Source organism: Mastacembelus armatus, chromosome 15 (genome assembly GCF_900324485.2).
Source record: "Mastacembelus armatus chromosome 15, fMasArm1.2, whole genome shotgun sequence".
In the NCBI taxonomy this organism is placed as follows: Eukaryota; Metazoa; Chordata; class Actinopteri; order Synbranchiformes; family Mastacembelidae; genus Mastacembelus; species Mastacembelus armatus.
Genome location: NC_046647.1, coordinates 11,565,115 through 11,577,442, shown reverse-complemented (window position 1 = coordinate 11,577,442; position 12,328 = coordinate 11,565,115). Strand labels below are relative to the sequence as shown.

General features: G+C 37.1%; 1 protein-coding gene across 1 annotated transcript in view; it reads right to left on the bottom strand.

The window, feature by feature from the left end:
- Positions 1-11,823, bottom strand: part of eys (eyes shut homolog) — a 123,602-nt gene extending 111,779 nt beyond the window's left edge. The window contains exons 1-6 of the mRNA XM_026309983.1: positions 11,079-11,823; positions 10,582-10,698; positions 6,791-6,849; positions 5,680-5,807; positions 5,085-5,199; positions 2,987-3,146 (exon numbers count right to left, since the gene is read on the bottom strand). Coding sequence (XP_026165768.1) covers positions 2,987-3,146; positions 5,085-5,199; positions 5,680-5,807; positions 6,791-6,849; positions 10,582-10,698; positions 11,079-11,823 — 1,324 coding nt within the window. The remainder of the gene's footprint in view (positions 1-2,986; positions 3,147-5,084; positions 5,200-5,679; positions 5,808-6,790; positions 6,850-10,581; positions 10,699-11,078) is intronic.
- Between the last annotated feature and the right edge of the window lie 505 nt (positions 11,824-12,328).

Below are 12,328 nucleotides of genomic sequence, written 5' to 3'. Positions count from 1 at the left end.
ATGATTGATATCATCCGCACGGTACTTGCTACAGGTCATTATATACAAAATATGCCATGGTGTGCAGCAGCAAATTATACAGATTTGTCCTACTAAAACCTTAGAAACGTCTATGCTCATTTATGGCTGTGAATAATATTAATTTTTTAGTACTGCAGCCTTTTTTAATTAAACTTTAATGAAATGAAATAAGGCAATGTAAGTTGCAAAAGGTTTGTTTAGGAATGACTTAAAAGTTCAGGATTTGTTTTTTAGAAATAAATGAAGCTGAATTTCAATATGAACTGAAGTTTTTTTTTTTTTTTTTTTTTTTTTTTCAAATTGACTGTAATTCAATTGTGCAATCATCATTTACCTCCAAGCTAAAAGATAAAGCTACACATGCAAGATCAAGCTTCAAATGCAAATAACCAACACTGTACAATCATCTGAATAATTATGGATCATTTCACTATTTGTCCTGTAGGCACACCTGGACCTTTGGTAGGTTCAAAACTTATACTGCTAAAGCCATTTCTTGCATGTCTTGTCTCTGTGTTTTAAACTATGCACATAATTAAAATAGAACAAGAGTGGCAATGAATTAGACCAGCAAAATATATGCCAACAGTTGTTGTTCAATGAAAAATAAAGCCTTCCAAAATGAAACATGAATGCTGGACTTTGAGTAACACATGCTGAGTTATGACCTATGATTGAGTACTGTGGACTTTCAGGGCAAAGCTTGAAATTAAATTGGCCTTTCTATGCTGCATGGCTCAAAATTTTTAAAGCAAAATCCCAAGATGTCAAAGAATGATGAATTCTATCAGTCACTAAGACCTGCCATGGTGCAAGAGACAATTTTCCATTACTGAAGTGGCAACAGATTTCAACTTTGAACAGATAGGGGGGAAAAAAAATGTTCATACTTTGTAAGGGCTTATCTGACTGACAGGTGAGTGTGTCAGGACTAAAGGCTAGACAGGGAAATGTGCTACTGGCCAAAAAAAAAGAAAAAAAAAAAAAAAAGAATTACTCAAAGCAATAAAACAAGCGATTAATAACTGTGTTGTATCATGAGAACTCTTTTAGAGAATAAATAATGCTCAGCAAAGCTTTATTAATTGTCTATTTCTTCTGAAATACCATACAGCGATTAAAATAAGGAACATGAGTAATTATATATTTCTAATGCAGAATTAAGAAATCTTCAACATGATTTTCTATTATGGAGTAAAATGGAGCTGTGAATGAGAAGCAGTATAATTCTCCTATAGTCTATCTGTACACATACTGATCTTGTAAGCTAAACTTGTCATTACAGAGCAATGGTAAAAAGAGTTTTCTAAAAATCTCATACTCTAAAGGACCCTTCATTTTTTGGGTGTATCCCTTCTTCTCTTGTTTTCTTTAGAAAAGTTGTCACTGACAGCTTAACAAGTTTTCAGGCATGTTCTGAGCCGGCAGCTAATTAGGAAGCCGTTTGTCAGAGTACTTGGATTAAATGAAATCAGTAGCTTCAAGGTTGGAGAAAAAAAAAAAAAAAAACTTCAGTACAACTTATCTACCTTGTGACAAATCACAAATCAAACACAGATGTCTGCAAATAATGATTTTTAATCATAAATTATAAAATGTTAATTTGCATTTTATATTGTCCCAATATGCAGATTGTGGCTTTGGTTCTTCTCTGTTTGGAATTCAAAAAACTGAAAGTGATTTGCCTCCACACTACATCACTGTACGGTCATTTCTGAGGTTGATGCTTGCGTATGCAGTAAAACTATTACTACTATGAATACCACTACGTATAAAACATTCATCGACAACTTTAGGGAGTTTCTGTTTGTCCTTGTCCACCTCCTCATTTGAGCTGAATGTGCTCCAGTCTTTCGAGACATTAATGAGGGTGGATATTCTCAAAACCTATGGTTAAATAGAGGCCCCCATCCTTATTCTGCTGCCCTGCTGCCTCGTGTGCAATCAGTGTATAATATTAGAGGTCACTGGATGAACCCCACTCGCAACAGGAAAACTGCTCTAAAATGTGACAGATTACTAAAACTGCTGCTACATCAATATTAAACACTAAAATAGAAAATTAAATGTTTGTTAAAAACGTAACTGTTTGTGTGCTGGATGGGATTTGTGTTTAATTTAGTATTAAGTTTTTTTTTTTTCCTGTCTAATCTGTTCAATATTGTTCTGTGACTGCATGTTTTCATGGAAAAAAGAATTAGTAAAATTTTGATTTAAACTTGTACATTAAAACTATCTCTACTGCAGAGTACATGGTGATCTTTTGTTATGGTCATTTGTATATAAATTGAGCTAAAGTTACCATATATAGAAAACCCAGGTTAACCCAAAGTAACGACAGAGCAGCCAATGTGCAAAAAGGGGATTTTCAGTGAGATGAGGTGAATGGAAGTCAGGTTAAAAAAATAAATCATTTCAAATCAAGTTTTAAAAAAACATTTTTGGTCAAAAATGATTTAATGTAGCTTTAACATTTAAGTTTAATCTGACTGCACACTGACCACAAACAAATAAATCGCTTATGCTGAAGACTAAAATGTAATGCTGAAATCTTCTCATGACTTGTTTATAGATTTTAAGCCATCTGTCTAAAAAACACCAACAAAAGACAAAATGGAAACATTTATATTTCATGGATTGCTCTCAGCAGGAGAACTCTGAGTTAAATGTCTTGCATGCTGCTTGCAGATTCACTTTCTTAAGGAGTAAAATACTCAGAAAATGACTGTTGTCACTGGCTGTTGCACATTTGCCTCACATCTTTGCATAACATTGCATTTACATGTTTACATAACAACAAAGTCTACAAAAGGGCAAAACAGAAAACAAGTCTCTGCCAACAGCATGTGACTGTCACATCCCTCATTCGTAGCCCCATAACAAACCTCCCCACAAGGGTTTGAATAAATCGATCCATATTTTGAGATATCCTGCCAACAGACGGAATAAAGCAAAGTTATCTCACCTGTGAAGCCAAGGGGGCATTTGCAGGTGTACTGTGGGGGACATGATGGCTGACTTGTTGTAATGCATGTGGCTCCATTCAAACAGCTGTCTGCTTTTATCAGGCAGGCATCACCTACATATTGACAAAACTCTCCAATCCATCCAGGGGCACAAATACACTGCAGGGAAAACAGTACAATATTCAAATGTTCAGTGGTAAAGAACCTTATCACCTGCTCCAAATGTATCACACAGAGGAGAATGTATTAGAGCAAGTCTTTTCTTATTGTTTTGCTCTAAACAATGTCTGGGTTAAGTTATTGATTTTCAGTTTTAGGGACGTTTGGTGGTGTTCACCTCCATACTGGGTCGACAGGGTGGGAATCAAATGCTTTATTACCTTTGTGCAGCATGACTAGAGATGGTAACAAAGGGCACACCCTTTTTTTGCAATGTGCCTGTAAACAGCTTCAAATAAGAACGTCAGTTCACCAAAATGACTTTCTCACCTGCATCCAGTGATATCTACCCACAGAGAGAGTTTTTGTTTAATTTGCAGAGCTTTACTTTGATACTTTCCTTTGAGATTTCTGTGCTTGCCGCTCGCAGTCACAGCATTCAAAAAGTGACTTTCTTTTTATTTATGGTTGACATTAACATTTTCATCTAGATAATCCTGTTAAGAATTTTATTGAGCATTATTTCTTCTGTAAAAAGTGGCTTAAAGATAAATTGTTGACAGGGAGGTCTGACGATGGTCTTGAGTAACCAGTGATTGTTTCTACTGATCTTTTCAAATGTCATTTCTAAATGGTGAGCTCACCAGAAATAAAAATTACACTGAGGTCAAGGCAAAACCTCAGACACAGTGAAAAACAAGGTAACATAAAACCAAATCTAGAAGATAAAACACAGCTACAGTGGACTTTCTTTTTAAGTAAGAAAGTGTTTTTTTCTTTGTAATTTGGGTGAATCAACTCTTTTAAGCAACGAAATCTGTATTTTAACCTCAGTCACCCCCCCCCGCCTCCCATTTCAAATCCAATGTGCTGGAGTAAAAAGCCAAAGCAAAACGCAAAACCATTAGAGTGTATATCAAACAATAAAATCTGCTTAATGTGATCTCCACTTTTATTCTGTCTGTTAAGAGCATTTTCAAGATAGAGGGAAATAAATGAACAGGCTACCTTTAATGAACTACCCAATGGCTTTTCATACTCAAAGGAAAATCACCTCAAAAATATAAATAAAAACATAAAGAAAAAAATGGCCCATTTGTACTGAGTAACGATTTCTGATTATGTCTGACCCGAGTTGGAGGCACACCAACACAAAGCATCTTAAAGTGGATTTTAGATTAAGAACACTCTCAGTGGTGTAATAGAACAAGACTGATGGAGAATAATTAGGAGCTATGGTGCATTACAGAGCAGTCTCAGGTGTTGTAAAAAACACAGACATTTGAGGAGACTGAGCAATAGAGAGGCAAATTAGACCAGAACCTGTCTGTCTGAGCGAGGCGTCCACGTACTGACAATGATTAATGTCTCAGAGTTGGATTACTGCTGTCTGTATTCGTCTAGGGACATTTGTTGTCCCCCCCCCCGTTTCAATTAATAGGAGGTTTTCTTATACACAGACCTTTAGAGACTAATAATGGACAGAAAGCATTTAACAAACCATCTATTTATTTGCACTCTAAAGTTTTGTGTGTTCAAAGTCAAATAAAAATGTCATGCTGTAGCTGGCAGTCTGAATCACTTGTTATATACTCAATTTGGTCTTTAATAACTTGTGCATGTTGAAATGTAAATAAAATACACACTTAAATCATGGAACACACTGATATATGGACATTTTATATGCTTGTAATATCTAATGAAAGTGAAAAAGGTTGCTGCTGTTACTGCAACAATACACTGACAACTATGTCTTTATTTTAAAATCAAATTATAAAACATTCACCTACTACATAAAGTTTTTTTTTTTTTTTTTTTTTTTTTTAAGTGTCATTAAAGATTTATTGTATGAGTCTGCTTTTGGCATTGGTCACCTCCTGCCCATACTGTAACCCCATTCAGCCTATTTCCTTAAGATTGAAACATAGAATTACTTACCTGATATCCGCCAATTACACTGAGGCACAATCCCTCATTTAGGCAGTTGATATTGAGCAGTCTGCAGTAGTCAATTATTCCTTCACAATTCTTCCCGGAAAACCCTCTCAGACATCTGTTGAGAGGTGGTCAGTGTTATCAAATTCAATTCACCCTGAGCCTTGAGCACTAGTCAGCCATATTATTTTGTCTCTTACAAGATACATGGGCTCATAATTTTGTTTTCTACTTGACCTGTTTGTGATACAGACCTGGATGAGATACTATGTGTAAATTCTTCCAATGTTTTTTGACCTGTTTTGCCAAATAGGTGGCGTTAACATATTGCATGAGCACATACAATTTGGCTATAATATTATACTTTCTGGCAACCATAAAAAACAAGCTCCTTACCTCTGACTATATTGTCTAATATGGACACACAATTTCAACAACTTCCTTTCATAATGGGAAAAAAAAAAAACTATTTCCGAATAAAACATTAGCTGACCAAAGTGATTTTTTTTTTTTAAGGATAACACTGCACTGACATTGCAGTCATCTCTAAAAACAGGCTATAAGAGTGGCCTCTATTAGATCCCTGTATGCGTTTCACCTGCAGATATAATCATTTCCCTTGGACACACAGGTGGCATTGTTGAGACACGGTGATGGGCTGCAAGGGTTCTGCTGCTTCGTGCATTCTGGGGCCACGTTACCATCTGTACAGACACATTCAGATGCCTGCACACAGAGGCAAAACAAACCAGGTCAACAGTCAGCTTGGGAAAACAGGGTTAGATTACACAAAAGGTACAATCGATTTCCAACTGCAGAAACATTATCAATTAGAAAAAGAAAAAAAAAACATGCACTGTGCTGATAATATTGCAGCTTCACAGGCCCATTCTTTGTTATGGGTTTCTACAATTACCTGTATTCATACATATGGTAAGGATGTTGGGAGAAAATACATCTACTACAGATTTTAATGAGTTTTAGATATTACAACAAGCTAATACCGGTTCTTGGAACTCAAAGTTTAAGGGATATGAATTTTACATTAAGCTTCTAGAAAAATATTTCCATCAAGAAGCAGCAATAACAGCCATTATTTTGATTAATATCTCTTTTAGCCTTTCTTTACTCTGGTACTCTTAGGAAGGTTGTGAAAATGTGCAGTGTACTTTGCAAAACAAAGGTCAGTTAAAGACAATTAGACCATTACATTGCTATACCTCCTCTAGTGAATCCTCTAGAACATTAGAAACCCTCCTGCCTCTGCAAAATGTATGACCACAATAACACTGCCCATAAAAGGTGAAAACTGCAACAGGCATCCCATTACAAAAAGCTTCAGAGTCATTTCTAAGTGGCACTTAGACAGCCAATGGGTCATTCAATCAAAATACTAGAGGAATTAAAAATGCCTTCCCTTAGCTCATCTTCAGGGGGAAATATTAATTGCTGTTGCAGCCTTCAGAATGAAACCATTTGATCTTGTTTGAAGACAATATATTAATTCTCACGTGTCATTTTTTGTGTATGTCTCACTGAGATAAAGGAAATAACGAAAATTAAATCCTCACACTCTCCCCTGTGGTGCAAATTCGCTCCTCTTGGCATGTATATGACATGCAATCCCAGTCAACTTGGGAGTCACAGTGGAGGCCAGCAAACTTTTCTGGACAATGACAAACAAATCCTTTGGGTTTCTCTTCACATACACCACCATTTCTGCATGGATTTGGATGACAGGGAGCTTTCCTCTTCTCACAAGGTGGGCCTAAAAGACATAACACACTGTCAGATAGTGGAAACTCCATTTACATCTATAAACTGTAATGTTTAACAGCTACCATCACATGTACACACAATCTACTTAAGATGATTAAACATGGTTAAAGTGGAAAGTAACAGGGGAGATGTAATAAATAGTATCAAAGTGATTTGATCAGGTTTATGCCTGGAAAGATATGATTGGCATGACGCACAGTCCATGGAGAAAGGGATGCTTGACATGCTAATTAAACAGGATTGAGGCATGTGCTTGTCCATTCCCTATGCATTTATATAATTTAAGAAAATATTCTTGCAATTTAAAAAGTGTCAAGTGCTTTCAAAATTTTCTTTCAGTATAATTCCCAACGTAATGGGAATAGTGTTTAAATCAAGATGCATATACTGTAGATTGCATAAAACATAATCATGTCTCAAGTTTGACATGCAAAGTTGTACCTTGAGTACAAACTAGAAAATATGCAATTTCTATATTTCAATGGCAATATCATGCAGCCAGTATTACTCTCACTTCCCCCACTATTATTTTTATTGCTATAACCATTTATACTGAAGCATTTTTCTAGCATACTATAATATACTGAGCAACAGTTTGACATATTAATTTTTTGAAGTATGGACTGAAATAATAATTTAGTACAAGAGATCCAGACTTGGAAATGTGACATTTTGATATATGTATAGTAAACACAATGTGATATTGCTGTATCAAGCCAAATAATAAAATGAAAGATGAAAAAAAAGGTATCTAAATGATTTAAGGCAGGATTTTCATCGGACTAGGCAGTCAGGCTCACTAGCATTTGTTGAGATAAAGTAATTCTGAGTAATTCTGTAGACAGTGCTTTTTAAAAAAAAAAAAAAAAATACTGCTACACCAAAACACTTTCCCCAACACCAGCTTAACCAGAGACGAGGTAATGCTGTAGTGACATTGGACGGAATGGATAAAATTAGACTGAATTCACTGCTGGTTCAAGGTGAATAAAATCTGATGCTATTCCCCGGTGAGGGTTTTTCATTTTTGTGTTCTTCACAAGGTGCCTACACATTTATCTTTCCAGTGACTCTTTCTTTGCATATTTTCTTTAATCCCCCTGCTGATACAAGTGCTCATATCCCCAGAGGCTCCTCGTAGCCTCCTCTGTGGGCATCAATCTTACCGTGTACAACTTCAGGGGCTGCTTTCGCCTCAGCTCATTTTCCACCAGAAATGGAGTTTTCATAACTGGTCCACTAAAAGTTGCACCAATACAAACTAATACGTTTTAGAAACATTTTCCATATATCACATGTATTTGTCCCATTGATAACAGCTATAGAATCAAGTGAGAATTTCCTAATATGTGATCCTTCTAGTTTTGCTTTATATAATGTACTGTAGGTAACTACTAGTTTCTTGATGATCATTTGTACTAGTGCTGGCATTTATGTCGACCACAGATCTCCATCTCAAATACCCCTATTATTAGAGTGATTACTAATGCAAGCAATCCAATATACATAAAAAACCCACTCTGCTTCAGTATCTAATTAAATTGTTTAACAAGGATAATGACCGCATATATAGTCCAAATTAAACTTTAAAAAATTTGATTTTACTACCAACAAGATTGCAAAAACAATTAACATCTTATACCAAATGGAAATAACCCCATAAAGATGGTAATACTTTGCAACAAATACCCCAGAGGTAGTGCAGAGGAGAGTCAAATCAAAAGAAAATCTCATTTGAAACGTCCCATGAGTTTGGCTCATTATTCTGTGCGCATAGACTTTGGCCTATGAGGGCAGTCAGTGCTGGAGCAGCCTCTAACTTTCTCTTGATTAATGAGGCAACTGCAGCAGCGAGGTAGAGGAAGCACAAGCTCTACAGAACTCCCAAGAAGCTGATGGGACAGCAGGACACCATGACTATGAGGAAGCACCCAGCAGAGTCTGCTTTCTTGAAAGAGTAGCAGCAATTAAAGCAAATTAGATAAAAGCTACAAAGGCAGAGGGTGCATGTAGCTCACCAATTTGTTTCTGATGCTAATTATATGAATTATCGTTCTCAAACTGCACAAAGGCAAACTTTTTACAGCACCAGCTGTTTTGTTTGGTTTTACCAAACGTCTTGTTAGCATCTTCATTATTTAAATGAACAGACAAATGGCATTTTCATCTTAATAGCGGCATGTCAGATTATTACTGATAGATGTCCTTCCAACTTCTTTAGGAAAAGCATTGGGCTTTATCAATAAAACTACGACAAAGCAAATACAATATATTTCAAGAAGCATTCAATTCTGCATAAATTTGCAATTCAAGTAACTATACATGGAGTAAATGAGGATGGAGGCAAAGCGCATTTGTTCCCTTTCAAAGATTCTGAGAATCATCTTTTAAACGTTATAAAAGATCAGTGTGTATTAAAAAGATACAGAAAAAAATCTTTTACTGTATGGCCTTAATCTGCTGTAAAAACAGATACCAGACAGCATTGGAAGTAACCTTGAAACCACATCTCCAAAATAATAAACTGAAAGCATGGGCTGGACTCGAAAGGCAAAGCTATGACACCTCAAGAATGCTGCCAGGACAAATTGTGCTCCAAACAAAACAATGAATCAACGTGAAAAGCCACCTGGAGTTTTTACTCCCGAAAGTTCACTGCAGGTTTGTTTTTACAGCAGACTGTGATATCCAGGGCAGCCTGAGGAAAATCCAGGTCTTGTAACCCATTTGAGTGTGATACTCATTAACCTAACTGTACGCTACTGGAGCAAATGAGACTCATTAGCTAAATAATGAGTGAAGCAGTAATGTCTCATAAACAAGCTCACAAGTTCACGAGTGCCATCCAATCCCCGTGCACGAGGATTTCTTTTTCTTTTTTGTCTGAAGTCCAGCTGCCAATGAAAACACATGTTACAAACGTGTCCGAGTCCCTTTTGTAAATGATTCATGGTGCGGCATTAACATGCTTTAACAGTGGCTTTGCAAAAGCAGGTAGTGTAAACTGAACAGACCACTAAAACCTTGGCTGTAATGGTGATATATACAGAGTTCAGTAGAAATTATGGAGAACAGAAATCTAAAGTTCAGTACATGAACATAAACACAAACATCTGGATATACTCTATCCTCAGAGACCTGGTTATATTGAATAATTAAACATAAAAAAGTGACTTTTTGCCATTCCTTCCTTTTCTGAAGCACACTCATATAAGTTGCCCAGTATCAAACTTTTGATTTAGCGTTAATATTCTCAACAGAAACAATATCCAACAAATTATATTTTAATTGCATGCTGTAAACCTTTGTTTTGTCTGCTGGCTAACTGCGACATGCTCAGTTAGCCAGCAGTTTAGCAATGGCATTTTACAACCGCATGTCACTGGTCGTAACATGAGGTGTTTTATTTTAAAGTGGCTGCATCGTATATTACGATGACAAATACAACATGAATATAAGTGGGATCCGGTCGAAAAGCCCATAAGGAAATGCTGATCTTTTCAAGATATATGGCTTTTGTAGTTCTCAGCTCTGACCTTTCCGAAGATAGTGGCCCCTTCGAGGCAAATGACAAGGTTCTACTTTTGGAACTGGGATGCAGCAAAGTCTTTCTCGCTGTCTTCGGTGTACAGGTTAAACTGTCGGTGTGTGATACACCTGTCACAGTGACAGATGATCCATTTATATTATACCAACAACTAGTTGAATAAGAGCTGCTTACCATAAACTCCCGTGTCACAGATGCACTTGAAGGAGGTAGGCGACACTTCAACACATGTCCCATTTTCACAAATTCTCTCACAGTTTTCTTTCCCAAACACTTCAGAACAGTTAACCCCTAAAACAAACGGCAAGTTATGTGACAATTACACACCACCACCCAGAGTTTAAAACACACACACACACATCACCTACGCACACCCTGGTAACTTGATGTGCCCAATAAATATATAATTCAGAAGGCAGACTGCATATTTTAGGTTATTTTTATATTCTTTCAGTTTAGTCTCCACCAATCTGTCTTATGCTTCATTTCATACTTCTCATACAATTCTCTCAAACAGCCCTAGCTCTGCACAACTAATACTATCCCATTTTTTGTTAATTGAATAACAGAGATATATAAGGAAACAAATTAAGTCAAATAAACTTTTAGATGTTTTACCACCAATTCAAACAGAGAGCTCAGCAGATGGGATCAATGACTTTAGTCCTTACCTGTAAAATGTGGAGGACAGAGACATTTGTATGTTCTGTGGCTTGGATCTGCGGATCCATTGTTCAAACAGACTCCTTTGTTTTCACAAGGGTTATCCAAACAAGCGTCAAACTTTTCGCAAAATCTCCCTGAGTAGCGGCGGTGGCATCGACAGCGGTATGCACCTTCCCAGAGGCCTGTTTGACAAACGCCGTTCCCAGAACAAAGTCGAAGCAGAGGAGAACTCTGACAAAGCTGCATTTTTACAGACACGTTGAGCCTTAAGCCAAGCTTGCACAGCTTCGTGTCTCCCTCATGCAGAGCGATGAAGTAATGACGACCTGGGACGAGCCACTTGGCTTCAACTTGTTCGCTTTCATTTATATTGTGAGGGAAAAGAAAGTGATCTTTCGTTTGTCCACTTGTGGAACAGCTTTCAAAGTTGTCTTTTGAAACACTGAGGAGTCTGATGCCATACGACTTCAGTGTTTCATCAGCAGACATCAACAGTTTGTCTCCATGTTGCAGCTGAAGAGGGCATATCTGTGGGAGGTTGAGAGGGTGCCCACTCGACTCGCCTCCCCCCGGAGAATCCCAGCACTCGGAAATGGCTCTGCAGATGTTTCCTTTGAGAGTCCAATTCATTTGGACTGTGTGTTGTTTTAGGTGCCATTCAACTGAAGCTTGCCTGTTGCAAACTGCCTGGCAGTGGATCATGTGGGCAGCCACAAAGGCTGCAGTCAAGCGAAACAATAGTGCTGCCATGTTTCCCCCTCTTACTATGTAATCCAAACCAATCAGGGACTTTTACACTCAACTTGGGTCATCTGGAGATAAATGTGTTGTGTAATACTTCAAGATGTGCTGTTCTCCATAGTCCAACACAAGTCTACACGAATAACCTGAGGAAAAAGATTTTCATTAATGATTTGCAAAAGGATGTTCTCCATAAATTAACATTTCTGATATTATTTTTACATCTTTTACATCTTAAAAGTTTGTTTTGTTTCTTTTTTTTTTTTTTTCAAAATGACAACAGACACACAGCCTGCAGTGCTATTATGGAGATTTCGTTTCACTGTAACACACAGACTAGTGGCTTCAGTGAGTCGAGCAGAGCTGTCATAATCATATGCAGTACTGCTGACCACCAAGTGTGTCAGCTCAGCCTCTGCCTCCCTGAGGTTTCTACAGAGAGTGACAATGTCAGATAAAATATTCTCTCTCCCTTGCCAGTTCCTGATACCTCAGTGTGAGGCAGTGAGATGAG